This window comes from Sabethes cyaneus, chromosome 2, assembly GCF_943734655.1.
Source record: "Sabethes cyaneus chromosome 2, idSabCyanKW18_F2, whole genome shotgun sequence".
In the NCBI taxonomy this organism is placed as follows: Eukaryota; Metazoa; Arthropoda; class Insecta; order Diptera; family Culicidae; genus Sabethes; species Sabethes cyaneus.
The window spans coordinates 190,318,238-190,338,643 of NC_071354.1; the positions used below are offsets into that span (position 1 = coordinate 190,318,238).

General features: G+C 39.8%; 1 protein-coding gene across 1 annotated transcript in view; it reads left to right on the forward strand.

Annotated features, from left to right (window-relative positions):
• The window catches only part of LOC128734807 (homeobox protein orthopedia), a 124,221-nt gene that overhangs the window by 7,599 nt on the left and 96,216 nt on the right, over positions 1-20,406 (forward strand). Inside the window, exons 2-3 of the mRNA XM_053829164.1 lie at positions 18,907-19,094; positions 19,178-19,336. Of these exons, the coding sequence (XP_053685139.1) occupies positions 18,907-19,094; positions 19,178-19,336 (347 nt within the window). The remainder of the gene's footprint in view (positions 1-18,906; positions 19,095-19,177; positions 19,337-20,406) is intronic.

Here is a 20,406-nt window from a genome sequence, read left to right on the forward strand (position 1 = left end):
AAGGACTTCAAAAACATTTTGTTAGGAAAACTTTTTTACCTTCAATTTAACCATGTTGTAATGTATGGAAGATTTGTAGGCCACATAATCATATATCTTCAAAAAAAAAAAAATCATCAATTTCTGAGATGGCATTTTTTGGGAAATCGATTTTTAATTTTCAAAATAATTTTTTTTAGTATAAAAATTCATTTTTATTTTATCAGTATATTTTTTATGAAAATTCATAATATTTCCTAAAAGTTACTCATAAATCATTTTTTTGCAGGTGCTATAATTTTCGAGTTGATTTTTTTTATTAAAAAAAGAGAATAAAATAAGCCCCTTTCAAAAGTTTCTATAGCTTAATTTTGGAAAAACTAAGCATGCAAAGTTGCTTATTTACATGAACTCTCTACACACACATAGTTTCATTGAATTCTGAGAGGGTCACGCCAATTGTTGGTCGAGTTGGCGTGAAATCCGTCTCTAGTTTTGTGTTCCTATGCTCGAATTCTTGAATTAATTGCACTTGGTGACACTCCGTAGAACGGTTCTGGTTCTAGTTTGTTTTTTAGGGTTTCTGTACATTTCCGTTATAAAATTCCCTCATTGTAATAGAATATAATTTGCGTACGATCTGCTTACAATTTTCTATATTCCTCACAACGCTAGCCTATATCAAGAGTTTGGAATAGTATCCTATGATAACACGGATTTCAACGTTAAAATTTGCAGCTACGAGATGAAACACAGAAAAGAGCTGTGGAACATTTTGCAAACAAGATTAGATTTGAATAGATTATTATAGAAAACATTTGATACAACATAAAAAGTTCAAATGTTGGGAATTTTATCACATTAAGGGCTGTATTTAATCAATACTGTACAATACGCAAAATTATCTTAAACTATTGAATATCACCTATTTTAGCATAAAACATGTTGCTAGTCCAGTGCTTATTTAAACTAAGCTGTTCTTTTGGCTTGCGGTAAACTATTTAAGTTGTGATCTAACAATTGACTCAATAGCGGCACCGCCCAGTAGAGATTCGAACCTACGACGACTGGCTTGTTAAACCAGAATCATACCCCGGAGCTAACTGAGCGGGCAAATAATCCGCGGTTCAAATGAGTAATGTTACGCTATTTTTATTGTAAACAAGATTGTCATGTGGGACAGACAATTTTAACACTAGATATACCAGCATTTTAAATATACCTATTTATACCAAAACCAGTCAAAATGACTGGTGGATAAGAAACGGTTGGTGAACTACTGAATAATGTGCAACACAGACCCTATAGTGGTCCTTAGTCTCTTATCCAGCAACTTCTATCTCCACCTCCTCGTGGTAGGGTAACCGACCTGTTTTGGACCTCATCTGCAGTTGTACATAATCTGGACGCTATCATTTGATTTTGCTGTAAGTGTCCAAATTATGTACAGCTACAGATGGGGTCCAAAATAGATTGATTACCCTACCAGCCGGAATACGAGGAATCTTAGCAGAGATGTGGTAACCAACCCTGGTGGTAACTAAGGTCGTATACCGACAGGCAAGGAGGCACTGTCTTGTCTCGGCACTATACGATGGCAGCCCCATCATGAGACTCGGCAGCATAGCCCTAGTAAGGCAAGCTTTTTATATCTAAAATATTACGAAAAATCAAGAAAATTCAACTCGAAACATTTAACATGGACAGGCGATGAAACAAGGATTTGGAGTGAATGCTTCCTACCTGGAACTGTAAAATTTCGTGGATAGCGACAGAATGTTGCTCGTTCAGTTAGAACCGCAAAAGTTCGACATTGTGGCACTACAGGAGATCTGTTGCAAAGGCGGGAAGGTTTGGGGGATCCGTGGCGGCAAGGCCCAATTTTGCCAGAACGGTGGAGCAACCAACGAGCTGGGAACGGGCTTCGTAGTGATGGGCAGAATGCAGGATCGGGAGAGGATATGTGTGTTGAGGATAACAGGCCGCTTCTTCAACTACACCATCATAAACGTGCACTGGCCACACGAAGGTAGACCCGACGACGAGAAAAAAGTGTTCTATGTCCAGCTGGAGGCAACATACGATAGCTGCTCGAGTGCTCGCCACGGGATATCATCGTCATTGGGGACATGAACGATCAGATCGACAGGGAACCAATGTATAGTGATAACGGCCAGCGATGCATTAACTTTGCAGCTTCCCGAGGCCTGGGGATCAGAAACACATTCTTTCCCCATATAGATCTACAAAACCATCAGGAGATCACCTGACCAACTAACAGTGAACCTAATCGACCATATTCTCATCGAAGGTCGGGTTTTCTCGAACATCACCATCACCGAACCTACGGGGTACGGATATCGACTCAGATCATTACCTAGTAGCAGTACACGTGCACTCAAAAGTATCGACGGTATATACCTCACGACAAAGTCACCCTCGGTTAAACAATCGATAATTAGACAACCCGGAATGTGATGAGAACTACGCGCATACTATGCGCCTTCCTCTGTGGCCAGGTGCTTCGACTCTCGAAGATAAATGTAGCATAATACGGTCGGCCATCAGTGAGGCCGCAAAACGCCAGAAGGAGAGCTAGAACCACTATTTCAGGCTAGTGAGATGTGCAAGTTCTATGAGAAGGTGAACCGATCTCGTAAGGGATACACACCGAGGCCTGATATGTGTAGGAACGAGCAGGGAAACCTGGCCACAAACGAGCGCATAGTGGTTGGTAAGTGGAAGCAGTTCTTTGATAGGGATCTCAATTGCTGATATAGCAAAAGGAAATGGAGCAAAAGTTAACGTATGAGAGCTTCCGATCGACTTCCGATCTCAAAGAGATCCGGCGAGAAATCGGTCAGCTGAGGAATAGAACCGCCGAAAAGGACCGACTCTCGACAAAACTCTACAAAAATGGCCAAGAAACATTAGGAACAGCATTTCACTGAATAATTTCATGTTTCGGACACACCGTTCTGCCGAAATGCTACATTTCTTCATAGAATCTTGCACCAGTCATTTTGACTGGTGCTAGTATAAATGGCAAAAACAAAAATTATATTTGTTACTAATATATATAAACTAACATTAAGTTCATAAAATGTATTCTCTACTTATAGCTACAAAAGTCATAACATCGTTTCTAAAATCAAATGTTAGATGTTGTAGAAATTTCAAATTGAAATTGCACGACCAGTCAAAATGACTGGTCTGGTATATCTAGTGTTATTTTAAAGGTCGTTCTAAAAGCGATATGTAAGTATGGAAAATAAATCTGAAATATTCTGTTATCACAAAAATTTAAAGAGTAGGTATCACCCAACCATCTCTTTATTGGTGTTTCATAGAGGTACAACATTCACATATTTCTAGCAAATGTTTATACTGGCTAAAGACCGGTAGCTAAGCAAACAATGCTTAAACTTTACAGTTACGATGTAAACAACAATCGAGAATATAACTTCAAGTTTCAGACGATTGTGGCCCGACGCCGCGGCTAATATTTTCGTTGCGAATGAACCATCAAACAGCCATTACCATCCAATAGTACCGCCGCCAGTTGAATTGCCACTTGCGCAAGAATGCAAATGAAGACAAACTACACCCGGCCGAAAGTGATGATCATTAGTGAAATCGTTGGTATTTTGGTCGGGATGGTCGGCGACACCAACAAGGCAACATCAGCCGACGCACCGCGAATTCGAAACTTTAGCTGGTTTGTACGCACGCGGCCCGGTCTGCGGTCGGCGAGACCTGCAAAAGGTTTCATAAATCATGCGCGATTAACTTCGTTCTAGGAGTGCCTTTCGTGGTCATACTCTGTGCGTACGAAGTTTGTTGTGCCCATGTATCGACAAAACTACCGGCAAATTATCATAAATTGCCAAAGTTTAACGAGTACCAAAGCTATAACGCTTAACGTGTCATTGTACTTCCTAATTTATCGGATGCTGCGACGCGACGGGATGGTGAGAGAAAGCTGTGTGTCAAGCTTGAACCGAAAAATCTCCCGTAACAGTACATGGATATATAATACATGCGCATAATGGTATTATACAGAGTGCTAAATAGAGACCCATTTACATCCTCACTGGTGGACCTCAGGATAATAATGACAGCAGAAAAAACACGCTTGTAAAACCTTCCCCTCCATGCTCCATGGTGTCTCCATGATGGGGTCGGAATGGAAGCTTTTTCGAGCGATGTAAATTTGCATTTATAAAATGATAATTAATGATTTTATAAATGAGCGATAACAATTGAAATTATGATAATTTAATTGAAGTGGTATAATTGAAAGTGATCCGCAACGTTGCTATAATAATCAGCAAGCGAAGAGGAAACATTTACCGGGATGCTAAGTGCCGGCCAGATTAGAAAACTGGTTTCGTGCGACTGGCTGGTCGTGTGAGTAACATACCGGTAAGGCGAAATTGAAAACACCGTAGGAGTTAATTTTAGACAAAACAATATCGACTGCGTCGTGCGAGAGTGTACCTACTATCTGCAGTTCTACGAAAAAAAGTGTTATCGAAACTGACAGTTGGTCCAGTATTCGTTCAAATTTGGTTCGTTTTTTGAAGAATTTTAAAGTCATATTTTATACTAGATGTAACCAACATGTGTCGCCTCGCATCTAGTTGAGAGCGAATCGGAGGTAACCAACTTAATTTTCTATAATTTCGGCGAAAAATACTTTTTTAGTGTTAATCTAGCTTCACCATAACGGAGATAGCCGGAAGGTATGACCAAAACGCCTAAATGACCCCTGGGCTAATCGATTTAAGGCTTCGTTTAATGCGATTCTTATCACGAAAATATGGTGTCAGGGGCCCGGTTTTGGTTACAGACCAAATAAGACGCTTATAGTATTAGTTTTAAAATTCCTAACTTTTGAACCGCTGAGCCGATTTTAATGATTTTGGTATCAAATGAGAAGTACAATGGTAACCCGATTTTGTCACTCCCCGATTTTGTCTCACCCGATTTTGTCACGTTTTTACCCGATTTATCAAAAGCTTAGTTTGAAAATCATTTTCAAACTTGTCAAATGTGTTTAAAGACTGTGAAAAGAACTGTGTTCAACAAGTTGATTATCGTGGAGTTTCAAAAGTTGTTTCTTATCTCCACAACTATAATAGCTAGAAGGTCACTTTTTTTGACAAAGTTCTTTATAATAATCTTCTCAAAAATTTTGCAGAACATTGTTTTGCTCTATCTCTTACTGCTTGAAAAATAAATTTTCTATCTTACTTTTAAGGGGTCAATCAAAGAATCGTTCATACCATAAGAAAGAGCTTTTTACGCTGTGAAATTTCTCTGAACATGGTTAGCCAGTATAATCAACCATTTCGGCGCAATTGAAAAACGTGTGTATTCATACCTGTGGGACCTGTGCTGTGAACAGGTGGAGGTGACAAATGTCCATAGAGAGGTAGAAGGAAGTGCGAAATGTTTTAAAAGTGATCAGAATGAAAAATATATAGTTCGTTCTAAGTTATCTGCAAAAAATTAAAAAATTAAAAAATACCCGATTTTATCACTGCCCCGTTTTTGTCACCCCTAAATTCATCATGGGGTGACAAATCGGGTCATTACCGTATTTAAATAAATTTTTCTGGAAAATTATCGAGCTGAAGCTCCAATTTGTTCATGATTATGACATTGGAAATATTTGTTTGGAAATTTTATGTTCTCATGACACACAGCTTAAACAGACCACAAATTTTTCCTATTTTTAGTTTTAGAGATACAATTAAAAGAAATAAAAATTGCCATAATGCAATAGAACCACTAGCGTACCCAGACATAAATAAAACGTATGACAATCGACCATTAAGAATAAGTGTTTCTGGCCAGGAAAACCTGAGTACTCGTAAGCGTTGGCGAATCTATTATTACTTATCACAGAAATAGGGTGACGGATCCATATTTCGCCACTTTTATCCTAAAAACCCAGCTAGCACCAACTCGTATATAAATGTACGAAAACTATCGTAAATATCTGCTAACAAACTCGAAATTGTAACTAAAGCTGGATAAAGTGGGATCAAGTTGATTTTTTGTCGTATATAATGATAATGACTGACATACATACGATTTTCAGCACAAGCTGGGAATTTACTTGAAACGAAGTAGATCAAGGTTTTAAAGGTTCATATTTTTGATAACATTTGAACAATATTAATCGGACATTTCTTTTACTGATTCAGTACTCATATTCGTACTAAATTGTGTATTTTGCTCGTTATATTAATTATTTAGATGTATTCGCTGAACTTTAATTTCGCCACCCGGTGGCCAAATTTCGCCAGCCTGCAGACTCAATTTTGCCACATTAGAAAATTCTGATTTATGCAGACTTAAATGCCAAAATGATAATTGAATTCTTTATATTCTTAATAAATCCAGTTCGTTAAGTTTAAGTGATTGTTTATGAAACGTTTTTGAAAAACGATAAAAATAGTCATTCAATAACCGATGCTGCGAAAAACACCAAAATTGTAGAAATATTTTTACATTTTGATATTTGCTTTGTTAGTAGGATCTTAGATTGAGTAATCTTTACCCATAAAGTAGTATAATTTTCTTGATCTTATTTCCCGGTAAATATTACTAATTGCTAGGAAAATTGTCCAATCAATAAGTGCGCAATCGCTCATAAAAGTGCTATTTCAGCTTAAATCGTACCGGTCTCTTCGGCTCACTTATTGCTTGGAATGTAACGAAAAAGTGTGCCGAAGATACCGAAATGATTTGATGTGAATTAGCACTTTCATGAGCGATTGCGTACTTTGGAAGGTACAATTTTCCTTGCAATCAGCAATATATATCAAGGGAAATTCCGGTGAAATAGGATTTGTATCATATTGGCCTGAGCAAAACGACAGCATTTTATTCGATCCATTAATTTGAAAAACAATCAACATGTTTTCTTCTGTGTTAACACCATTCATAAATTAAAAAATATTTGTTTTAAGCTAAAGAAAGAAATTTTGTTGCATTTTGAGACAATTCTGATAACTTACAGTTAAGTTAGCTACGCTTATGTTTTCTATGATGTTAAGGTTCAAAGCTTTTATACTTAAAATAGAAGTTATGTTCACGAAAGTATAATGATTGTGATATGATAAACAGAAGGAATGAAGTGAGAACAGTTTCATGAATGTAATTATTTTTGAGTACCAAAACTGCCTTTGAAATTTTTAACGCGTATTTGAATCTTAACCGGAATCAGCCCAGAATTAACTCGTAAAATCAGTTGCTATTGTACATGGACAAGGTAAAGATGCACAAAGGTCAAATATTTGATGTGATATTATTTGTCAAATTGTATTAATTTTCCTTCGAAAAATATTAGCTAATGATGAAAATATCAATATACTTTCATTTTATATATTGCGAGAAGTATAAAATGTGTTAAAAGATAAGTATAGTATCATTAAATTGTTTGTTACAAACGTTGCCGACGTCAATTACATTTTATTCTACTCCTGATTTGCGCTACCAAGCTTTTCGTCTAATTTTGAAAACGTGTTTTGTTTTGCCGAAAATTCCACAATATTTCACTAGTCGTCTCTTTGGCGATTCAAATAGCAATATATTTCGTGAAGTGAATGGCACTGAAATTCAACTGATAAAGTCCTAAAACTCTTAATCCAATATTAATACTTTTTACTGTTAAGAAAACTGTAATATTTAATAAACGCTGGGCGGTGCTACTAGAGTCAACAGGATGCACTAGCCCCGTAATAGTCTTGTACTCTAATAACCAGCTGCGAAGTCTTTCGATAAAGAAGCGTCAAGTCTTAAAGACGTTTATAACCCAAGGCTTTGCTTCAATATCCAATATAGATGATGAACATTTAGTTCACCAATTTTATAGAAAAAATGACGAAATTAGAGACCAGCCAACGAAAAAGGTTTAAAAAAATCCAGTGGCGAAATATGGATCCATGACTAAAAATAAATTAACTTAAAACAAAGTTTGGAATTTTTATTTGAAAATGAATTAGAATTGGAATATGAAATTAAAGTTAAAATTTAAGAGATTTGAAATTGGAATTTAAACTGTATAAAAATTTGATTTAAAATTGAACCCAAAATTGGAATTAAATTAGACTTGAAATTGGGTTTAGATTGATATGCAATTTAACTGAACATTGGATATTAGATAAGATTTGCATTTGAACTTGAAATTTTACTTCAACCGGACATAGACACGAAATTATACCTGAAAATAGGACAAACCTTTAACATCTTATTCTCGTACCTGTTTTACCTCTTTTCTATTCTGATATTTCTCTTTTTTAAACCTTTTTTCCACTTTATCCGTTTTATCCTTTTCTGTGCCATTCTTGGTTCTTGGTTTACGCGCTTCTTTTCTTCCTTTTTCTCACTCGTTTTTTCTGTACAATGTTTCCTGTTACGTTGCTTGCTACTTTCCCTGATTTTTGTTTTAAGTTTCCGTATTTTTCGACTTATTTTTATCTCCTTACCATTTTGATTTTTTGTCTTCGTTTGTTCCGTTTTCCTCTTTTTAAAATCTTTCATTGTTCCTTCCTTTTTTTCTCTCAGGTTTTCCTTTTATATCGCCATTTTTTTGGCCTTTTTGTCGTGTTACCTTTTGCTTTAATCCGTGTTTTCTTCCTTTTCTGTCCCATGTTTCTCCTTTTATCTTCCAATTTCTCACTCCTCTCTCTCTCCCTCTCTCTCGCTCTTTATTCTTTTGTTTTCTTTTTCATATTCCTTTTCTTGCCTCGTTTTCCTGCCCTCTGCTTCCTCTTTTTCTGTTTCTTTTCTCGTCTTTCCCGGTCAAGTCTTTCGCCATTTTCTTTAGTCTTGGTTGGATTACTTTCCACCTTTGTTCTTCCGTTTTTTCCCAGCCCTGTTTCTCCCTTTCATGTCTCATTTTTTGCCATTTTTATGCCCCGTTTTCAAATTTTCCTTTTTTCCGGTTCGAAGTCTTGTTTTTAACTTCCTTTTGGTTTTTGGTTTCTTCGTCTTTCTTTTTTTTTTGGTTCGTTTGTTTCTTTCTATCTTGCTGTTCTTTCTTGTTGTCCCTTCATTTCTGTCGCGTTCTGTTTTTCTTGTCCGTTTTCATTTCTGTCCCTGTCTTTTCATCTTTTTCTGCCCAATCTTTTCTTTTTTTGTCTAATTCTCCCACTTTTTCGTTCCCTTACGTTTTTCCTACTCTTTTTATGTTAAGTTTTCCATTTTCTCACATCCATTTCTTTTGTTTTTCTTTTTCAATCCAGTTTTTATTCTTTTCTCTCTCGCATTTTCTTTCCTTTTCTAATCAGTTTTTGTAACGTTTTTCTTCATGCTCTCTTCTGTTTTGCTCCTTCTGTCTCATTTTTTGCATCTTTTTCTAAAGAGCGGCAAGACAAAGAGAGAAAACGAGATAAAAAACGACGGAACTGGACAGAAAACTATGAAAAACGAAAAAGAAACCAACAAAGAAAATGAGGATAAATTAGACAGACAAAGAGAAAAAACGGGACAAAAAAGGAAGAAAAGAAAAAGAGAAAATACTGAAGCACGAGAATGGAAAAACGATAACAGAAAAAGGGGAAAAACGAGAAGAAGAAAATAAAATGTGAGAAAAAAAAGAAACAAAACAAACGACGAACATATGAAAACGGGTATAGAAAAAGAGTTCAAAAGCGAAAAGAGACGAAAATCCGTGCAGAATTCAAAGTCTAATTAAACTGCAATTTATGGATCAATTTTAAGCCAAATATCAACTCTGGCTCCAAATCTAATTTCTAGTACAATTTGAATTCCAATATCAAGTCTAATTTCAAATGTGATTCCAACTCTAATCTCAAGTCCAATTCAAATCCAATTTGTATCCAATTTCAAGCACAACTTCAATTCTAATTTTGAGTTCAATTTCGATCTTAATTTCAAAATTAATTCAATTCCAAGTCTAAATTCCAGTTCAAGTTCAATTTAAAGTAAAACTTCAAGTCCACATTAGTCCAAACTGAAGTCTAATTGAAGTCTAAGTCCAAATTGAAGTCTAACAAGTCCGATTTAAAATTCTATAACAACTCTAATTTTGAACCCAGTTCCGAAGCATAAACTTCTAGATCAATTTTAAATCCATTTGCTTCCCAAAGTCCGGAAATGTCATCGGCGGGAATTTTTGCGATAAGTAATAATAGATTCGTCATCCAACGATTACTCAGTTTTTGAAGCCATTACATTTTCCTGAAAGGTCCACCTTTTGTTTTTGTCTGGACACGCAAATTTTTATAATTATACTCATTGACTCAACTACCAATACCCAGACATTCGATACTTAATACCAGCCGACAAATTCTTAGAAATTGCTGGTGAATAATTTTTCACAAACATAATTAATTTTCCTCCAGTGTTCGATCACTGGAAACAGCCTTAATTTTCTAAATAAAGTAGGTAATCGATTAATGGAAATAAATATTTAGCTTTTATGCTGTAACTGGAGCTCACTGGAGAACTTTATACAGCAATGTATATCAGTCTCCACAAAATCCAGTCCAGTGAATTACCCCTGCAGTGAAACATAAGCCCCAAAACATCTCACTTGCTGTGTGGTTTATGTACACGCATGACTGACGTCGCTCGTCGTCGTCGGTTTTGAGCGAGCGAAGTTTCAGTGACGCGTTTGCGTTCTGGATATCTGTTTTCGGTGGGTCGAAATCAAAAATCAGATGAACCTGAATCACTGTTCCGCGCATCGTCCAGCGCGTCCAGCCAAACACGCTTCCAGCCTGGCAATGAAGCATGAATGATAATCATAAAGCTGAAAGAAAAAAAAACAAACTGACCAAAACCTCATTATGATGATCATTTTATTCCAGCCTGTCTTCGGGGGGACTCGACATTGTAAGACATCGGAGCTGATTCGGTTGAGACACCACGGCCGGTCGGTAGGCCCAAGCCCGCTGCTGCTGCTCCGTGGGTCCCAGCGGTTCGCGGTGGCTGTCACACAGTCTGTCTTCACCTGCGAGACGGGCTCAGAATTCACGTTCGTTTTATTGAACGTCATTTGTTTGGTGTCTCGGAGCGAAAAGTGCACCACAAACGGTAGCCAAAATCGTATACATGTGTTAAAATTAACACCTGGGATGCATACAAAAACAGTATGCATACGCAGCTCTGGGCTGAAGCAGCCGTTGGAAATAATGAACGGATTTCATATCTTTTTCATGAATTAACCGCATCGCAGACAGACAGATGCAGGACAAGTTTCTTTTCGAGTTGGGTGACCAGCGCTGGAGTTCAGCGGACGAGGGAAAGGGTTTTTGGGATGATGGAATCTGACAAGTGCAGCGATGCGTTTGGGCTGCTGGTTGTAACCTAGATTGTAGAACAAAGTGGGCTTGTTGCGTTTATAGACGAAAAATGTATAACACTGTTAATTTTTATTAGATTTGTTCCATTTGTTTTTAATTTGTGCGGTTTGCTTCTTATAATTCTGAGTCAGAAATTTCTCAAATCGAACTTTGAGCACCAGCTAAACGTTAACCCAGATCCTTACCATTATGGTTACTGTTTAGAAAAGGTTGCTATTCCCGACAAAGTTTCATAACGAAAATGAATAAATTATTAATATCGATCGTCCCGATTTCAGATGAGGGGAAACTGCTATACTTTCCAGCATGCAGCCTAGTTCCGCTTCTATCTCCTTCTGTCACGCTCACGCTGACAGTGACTGTTTAAAGCTTTCCGTCTTTTCGCAACATTCGTCGAAGCAAGTAACCGAAAAGTGAGAAAAATAGCATTCCACGTTGTCGGGTTGCCATCGCCGATGCGGAGCGCTAGCGAAGCAAACAAAAAATTGCCAATTTTAACATAGCCCTGAAATTTTCAACAGCAGCTTACGAGCCGCGTGAGTAATGAAAGGCGAAGTCCTGCGTACCGTACCGTGCCGTGCCGTCGTGGTATCACACCCTGGCAGACAATCGATGACCCGTAGAGGGTAAACTCGAAGTGACAGAAAATCGGGCGTGAAACGTCCTCATCATTACGTATTTATTTGTGCTTAATAATGCAGCCGTCGCGGTGTGACAGCAGGATCCAGTTGAGCGTTACAGGAAAAAATTAAGTTTTTTAAACCAAATTTTATTTAGATTACTAGAATGTTTCATGTGGTTGTAAAAATCTAACCTACTCAGAGATCTAAAAATCAAGCTTAACTTCACAAATCGACTTTGAACTATACAGATTATTGCTAAGAGACCAAATTAAAATGTTCACTTTCACTTCGAACATACGACGACTGGCTTGTTATGCCAGCAACGTATCCCGCAGCTAACTGGACGGACGTGAATAACAAATAGAATTGATTTACCAACTATTTCAGGTCTTATTCTAATTCAAAAAATCCAAATTTTTTATTTCAGATTTTGATTCTGCAGTCTATTCCGCTTATTTTGATACTAATTTTGTAATGATCCGACCATGGGAAGTGGCCGAAACACGATCATACACATAAGAGTTCCAGTGCGGCGTGGAACAATCTCGACGGAATAAAACGCCGCTCCTGGAAAACCACCATTTTCGAACTTTATGTACCTTTTTCTCAGAAACTACACAACATATTGGAACAAACTTTTTTCTGTTTTGTTGGTAAAAGCTTGGCAAAGACTTTTATAACTTTTGAGGTTTGTAAACGAAACACAGCCAGAGAAAAAAGAAAAAGAAGACAAAATTTTATTTTTTCGGGCATTTTTTCTTCTATTTTTTCGTTTTTCTCAAGCTGTGTTTTGTTTACAAAGCTCAAAAGTTATAAAAGTCTTTGCCAAGCTTTTACCAACAAAACAGAAAAAAGTTTGTTCCAATATGTTGTGTAGTTTCTGAGAAAAAGGTACATAAAGTTCGAAAATGGTGGTTTTCCAGGAGCGGCGTTTTATTCCGTCGAGATTGTTCCACGCCGCACTGGAACTCTTATGTGTATGATCGTGTTTCGGCCACTTCCCATGGTCGGATCATTACAAAATTAGTATCAAAATAAGCGGAATAGACTGCAGAATCAAAATCTGAAATAAAAAATTTGAATTTTTTGAATAAGAATAAGACCTGAAATAGTTGGTAAATCAATTCTATTTGTTATTCACGTCCGTCCAGTTAGCTGCGGGGTACGTTGCTGGCATAACAAGCCAGTCGTCGTATGTTCGAAGTGAAAGTGAACATTTTAATTTGGTCTCTTAGCAATAATCTGTATAGTTCAAAGTCGATTTGTGAAGTTAAGCTTGATTTTTAGATCTCTGAGTAGGTTAGATTTTTACAACCACATGAAACATTCTAGTAATCTAAATAAAATTTGGTTTAAAAAACTTTATTTTTTCCTGTAACGCTCAACTGGATCCTGCTGTCACACCGCGATGGCTGCATTATTAAGCACAAATAAATACGTAATGATGAGGACGTTTCACGCCCGATTTTCTGTCACTTCGAGTTTACCCTCTACGGGTCATCGATTGTCGACCATAGAGGCGCTGGACAAAAGGAGACTGCAAAATCCACTTATCAAGATAACGACGCGTTTGGTTGGGTTATCGACACATATTGTGCCTCTTCCTACATCAATTGCAGATTACCACCGAGCGAGAAGTTTAAATCTATGGTTCAAGGGTACAAGTACCAGCGAACCACATACCCTGGCGGGTGTTGTGGGTTCGAATCCGGTTATAACCTCAGATTATAGCTTGGTTTGACTCAGGCACCTTCCAGCATTGGACAAAAGGTAGGAGTCAAAATGACTACTTGTCAAGCGTAGCTACCAATATCCCCCCGCCCCTCCTTTCATTTTCGCTCTTCCCCTCCTTCACCAAAAAATTTCATTTCTTTCCCCTACCGTTCCTTCATTAATTGTAGAACCATCGTTTCAAACAATATTAATTAATAACAGCAGTTAAATTACTATTGTTGTGCGTCTTGTTCTTGAGTACTCTTAGGATTCCATAAAGCCAAAAGCAATGTTGCGAATTGAGCGAGGAATCAACGATGCCTACTCACACGCGAAAGAGTATGAGAAGCATTGCATTCAACCACAGAGAAAAGACATCCTAGCGAAAGGTCCCTACTTGGATAAAACTTATATCAAATTAGTTGGGAAACTATAGTGATGATGTCGCTGAAGGTGCATAAAATTTTATACTAAACTCACAACAGCCAGCTTCTGGCGCTAGCATAACGCTTTTAGTCCATACATACTAGAGCCAGAGGAGCCAAAGGTTGTCAGTGTGCAAATCAAAAGAATCATTTAGTTGGGAAACTATAGTGGTGGTGACGCTAGCATATTAGGTGATTTTATTTGAAATTTTATCCAAGAATTCCCGAAAAATTTGTTCCTGAATGAATGTCTGTTCTCTGTGATTCAACGCGTACACAACGCTTATAAAAGAAACAGCCGCCCTTGCTGTGTGCAGACATTCTGCTACCCACACACTCGTGGACGCACAGTCTCATACCGTCTTTCTCTATAGCTTATTCGCGAGTCAAAAAACTTATTGCTCAATCAGCTGCCCGTGAAGCTAGTGGCGCACTGGGATACAAATTTTGCATTACTTTTTCTTTTCTTTATCATCTTCGCTTTCGATTCTACTCACGGGCGGGAGTGCGAACCCTCGCGAGTAATCGATATCACTAGCTCGGGCTTCAACGACGAACGAGAGCGACGACTGTAGCTGTTAGCTAAAAACAGCGTCGCAAAAACTCGTTGCAGTTGCGTTGCTGAACATAAAGGTAACGATATGGCAACAGATCTTGGAGCACGTGCAGAAGACGACAGAATACCAGCCCCCGACCTCCAGGAGGTAGTAGAAGAGATCGGTCGGCTGAAGAACAATAAAGCGGCTGGGGCTGATCGGCTACCCGGCGAGCTGCTGAAATACGGTCGGAACGCACTGGCTAGAGTGCTGCACTGGGTCATTGTCAAGATTTGGGAGGAGGAGCTACTACCGGAGGAGTGGACGGAAGGCATCGTGTGTCTGATCTACAAAAAGGGCGACAAGTTGGATTGTTGTATTTACCGCGCAATCACACTGTTGAACGGCAACATCGCTTTGGAGGGTGTGATAAGAAGAGCGGGTATAGACACGAGTGGCACGATATTAACGAAGTCCGTCCAGCTTCTTGGTTTCGCTGACGACGTTGACATCATTACACGTACCTTTGAGAGGATGGTGGAAACGTACATAGGACTGAAAGCTGAAGCCAAACGGATTGGACTTGTCATTAATGTATCGAAAACAAAATACATGAAAGGAAGAGGTTCTAGAGAAGTGAATGCCGAATAATTCGGTGATGAAATCGAGGTGGTAGAAGAGTTCGTGTATCTGGGCTCACTGGTTACCGCAGACAACGACATCAGCAGAGGAATACAAAGATGCATTATGGCAGGAAATCGTGCCTACTTTGGACTCCGTAGGACGCTGCGATTGAACAAAATTCGCCACCGCACGAACTTAACAATCTACAAGACGCTGATTAGACCGGTAATGCTTTACGGCCATGAGACATGGACTATGCTCGTGGAGGACCAACACGCCTTTAGTGTTTTCGAGCGGAAGGTGTTGCGCACCATCTACAGCGGAGTGCAGATGGAAGACGGCACGAGGCGGAGGCGAATAAACCATGAATTGTATCAGCTGCTTAGGGACCACCCATCGCTCACACCGCAAAAACGGTCGCCTGCGATGGGCTGGGCATATCGTGAGGATGTCGGACGACTGCCCGGTTAAAAAAGTTCTCAATAACGATCCGACTGGAACAAGACGGCGGGGCGCGCAGCGAGCAAGATGGATCGATCAAGTGGAAGGCGACCTGCGGACGCTACGTAGACTACGTGGCTGGCGAATTGCGTCCATGGACCGAGTAGAATGGAGACGACTTCTTCGTACGGCAGAGAAAACCACGGCCTGGAGCTGATTAAGTAAGTAAGAGTGTGGGCATCGCACCACCGATCCGAAATCAAAGCCCGGGTGTTACACTCCGTTTCAAAACTTAATCTTCTGTTTTTATACAACAGACTTCGAAGCCGCAGCCAGCCGATTCTGGGTTACGGAGTTCCTAATGTTACATTCGGGCTTGTGTTATATTCGTCTTGGTATTACATTCGGGCGCGTGCTGCATTCGTGCTTGTGTTACATTCGGGCTTGTGTTATTCGGGTCAGTTGCTTTCGGGCTAGTCGCATTCGGGCTAATGTTATAGAATCATCTGGAATTCCAAACATAGTCATAAAAACAGAGATCCAAGGGTTCCCGGACAGACCCGTCTAGTGGGAGGTCCATTCTCGGATATGTGAACGATACAGAGCCTGGTATTACGCCCGGACCAGGAAAAGTCTCCAGAAAGTCTATCATCGTTTAGATTAATCTGCCTGCTGGGGACACTAGAAAAACTGTTCCAAAAGACGACGTTAACGAAGAACCCAGACAGTTTGTCGAGGATGCAATTTGGTTTTCGGAAATGGTCGCTAATGGTTAACGCTATTCGGTTAGTACCTAGTCGAGAAGCCCGAAAGGTCGGTTAAACAGAAACGAAGAGGTGATATTGCGTAGTGATAAAGATCGATGTCAAAAATGCCTTCAAGACCATCGCCGCGTCACCGCGCAGAACGAGAGTTTCTGACTACCTGTGGCGCACTAAATGGCTAATAAGCGCACATACTCATACCGGTTCTGGGGACCTGGTTAAACAGGAAGCATGGAAAGGTGACCCTCCACCTAACGTAGTTCTCATCTGGACATGGATGCTTTTGGCAGTGCTTTAATCGGTTTGACCACGCTGCATCACCATCCTCTCCAGAATGCGAGGGCGCCAAAGAAACACCACAGTATCGCTATAAAATAATGAACGTCAAACGTAATGCAATGATGGATGACTGGTCATGTATTCAGCCGTCACTTGGACTTACGGTGCACCATTATCGTCATAATGCGAGAAATTACCGTGGAATCACTTATCTCTCAGCAGCATCTCAATTATTTGAAATAATGCTGAGTGGTGTGAAACTGCCAGAATTTACATCAATGCGTATTTCGCAAATGTAAGACAAGAAACAAGTCGATGTCATTTATATAGATTTAAAAGCGGCGTTTGATTGAATTGTCCAAACAATAAACTTACGAAAACTATCTCGGCTTGGTGCTTCTCAACTAATGGTCGATTGACTGAACTCATACCTTAGTGGTCACGACCTGAGATTCATCCGAGTTGCTTTTCGATATCTTCCATGGCACTATCCGGATAACTTACCTCCTTACACTCCTTTTACTTGAGCTTGATACAATGGAACACAGATGTAAAATGCAACAGACAGTATTTGTAGCTAAAATTGTCAATGGCGAAGTTGATTCTACGATCCTACTATCTATGCTCAATTTCCGGGCATTACAACGGGATAACTGCAAACACAGTTTCACCGGACTGCATTCAGATACAACGAGCCTATTACTGAATCATAGGAACTTTTTCGAAGTTTTAGGAGCTGTTCAATTTCGGTGAATCAACGCGCTTGTTTGCGCACAAGCTACGTAGTTTTAGTTTTATTTAACTTTAATTCAATTCATGTAGACAAATTTAAGGCCAAGTGACTCTTCCAAAATATATGTAAATAAATAAATGTAAACTTACATTATTCAATAAATTGATCAACGAATCTCTAGCATGTGGACGTGGATGTGGACGACTCCATTATTAATGCTACAAGAACCCTTAACCCTATACTCGAGAAATTTTAACACCATTACTGGCATATTTGCCTGGTCATATTATTTATAAAGCATGCACTAGCCTTGTCATGGAAGATTTATATTTTTATCGAAACAGAGCGTAAAGATATTTTAACCTTAACGATTATTACTTCCATGCTATCTCAACTTTTATGAAAATTCTTCAAATAATATTTTTATTTAAAAATCAAATTAGATAAAAACCATAATGATACACCCGTTATGTTAACTGAATCATCAAAAAATTTGCACCTTTAAAACAAAGGAAAAAACTCACAAGCTCCGTCGGCGGTTTCCCGTCGTCGTCGATGGTGCTCCGAAGCAGGTGCGAAAAACTTTGCAGCCAAACGGCAGCGCCGCCGTCCTTTCGCCAACTTGCCCCTCTACGTCTGTGTTCGCCATCGTTCCATCCTCTTGATCCAGTGCACGTAAAAACAACCGTTGAAAACGGTGATAATGTTTAATTTAATTTTATTAAAACCTATTTCATGCTGCCTCGTTTTTATGAATGTAGATGCACGTATCCGTCGTTGTCGTTCCGGTCGTTACTGTCGCCAGCTTCTGCTCTACCGTATGTGTGCGAATATATGGTTGTATGTGTACGCAAATACGGTTGGTTGGTGGTGGATGGCAGTCGCACGACACCGTACGTGGCTTTGCCAGGAATTGAAATTCGTCCTGATGTGCGAAATCCTGCCGAGTCCGGAGTTAGCTCTACCGATATGCAAGCTGGCGTACTTTGTCGTAAAGTGGAGTTTTGTCGCAGACCAAATCCTTCCGACTGCTCTGTGCCCACCAGTTGGCGATACCTGAACGCTGAACCGAACGTGGTTTTGTCAGGGACACATGGAACAAGTGTCTGTCGGTGTCACGCGTTTTACAAGTTTCGAACTAGGAAGATGTTCGGGCATGGTCTGAAATGCATTTCAGCTTTTCCGGTGCTTTTATCGAAACTGTGTTGGAACTGTTTGTCGATGCCAGGAACAGGTTTGACATTAAAGTAATGAGAAACGAAAGCTCAACGCTTCGGTGGCAGTGTACAACACGACAAATCGTTGGTTGGGCATTGCTGGGATGGCTTTAACTAATTAGCGTTGTTGGGCTATTCATTACCGATGGACACTCGAACATAAAAATCAATAAGATCAATTAGTGATAGTAACATTCTGGTTTTCCGCTTTTTGGTTTCGTTTGCAGGACCGAAGGAGTGCGACCTATCGAAGGGGGGCCTGACGTCGCTGCACGGCGCCAACAGCTTCGGTTCGCCTCCAAACTCGACCGGTTCGGATAGCAACGGCAATCGGTTGCACGTCAACAGCGGCGGCTCGACCGGCAGTGGAGGCGGCGGGGGCCTCTGCGAGCCACACAACATCCACCAGGATCAGGTAAATGTAGCTTGGCGTCCTGCCTGAGGCCCGCGCCCGGTCACCTCCATCCAAGTGAACAATTTCTCTTACTCTTACCCTAGAATACCGACAAAAATGGCAAACAGAAAAGGCATCGGACACGCTTTACACCGGCTCAGCTGAACGAGCTAGAACGATGTTTCTCGAAGACGCACTATCCGGATATTTTCATGCGAGAGGAGATTGCCATGCGGATCGGGCTGACTGAGTCGCGCGTACAGGTAAGTGATCCTGACTCGTGAGGCGAAGTAACGAACAGAAATTGAAACTCATTCGCTATGCACGCACCATTTTGCTGGGCGGTAAAAACGTCAATCATTTCAACGCCAGACCGGGCAAGTATGGAAAACAAATCCTCATCCGCTTTTCCGGGTTTTATAGCCGTGGTGCGAATATATATTATTGATTGCGTGAGCACCGATATAAAAATCAGCTGTTTCATAACACACCCCAAACCGGACACCTTCTCGTTTTGTGTGTTCCCGTTGTTTTGCTGCTTTACCCATTAAATTTCCACCGACACCGAAATAATGCGCTGCTGCCTCGGTTGTAAACCCCCTAATGGAGCGCATGATTTTACATAAAATTCACCCCCTAGCGCATAGGGCGATAAATCACTTTACCCGTCTCGGGATGCGTTTTTCGGCTCGTTTCGTTCGTAATGTTTACAGATGGTGTATCTAATCTGAAAAGGATAATAATGTTGCTAATGCTTTTATATTGTCCGGACGGGCTTCTGCTGGTTGACTTTTTGATCTGACGGAATCGCTCGGTGATAGCTACCGCTGCGCTGCGCTGGCTGGCGGCGTTGTAGATAGAAATGATAACGCGACAGTTTGTGTTGCGGATAGGGGGCGATGACAGCGGTTTCACGTCCCAGCCCCTGCGATATCTCGTGGTAGTCCCGATGGTACTACTTTCCGTGGAGTTTTTCCTTATTTTTCTATTATTGACTGCTCCGACTGTCTGTCAAGGTTGTCGGCTAGCGATGGTAAAAGTGCTGCATGCGTTGGTCTCACGGGAATTGTGTATCGATTGGGAGTTAAGCAAACAAGTAACACCACAAATCTTCAATGAAAGTTTTGTGCTACAGATAGGTGTAATGGTTTTCGAAGATTGAATGATGGTTAGTATAGTTTACATTTAAGCCATTCGATCTAAATCGTGCCAAAACCAGAATCTTTTTTTGATATTAAAAAGTCAAATTTAAGTGCTCTAAAAATTCAGTATATTGATAATCATTTATTTTTCCACGATCGCCACCTTTTTATATATTCAGAAAACTCGTCAC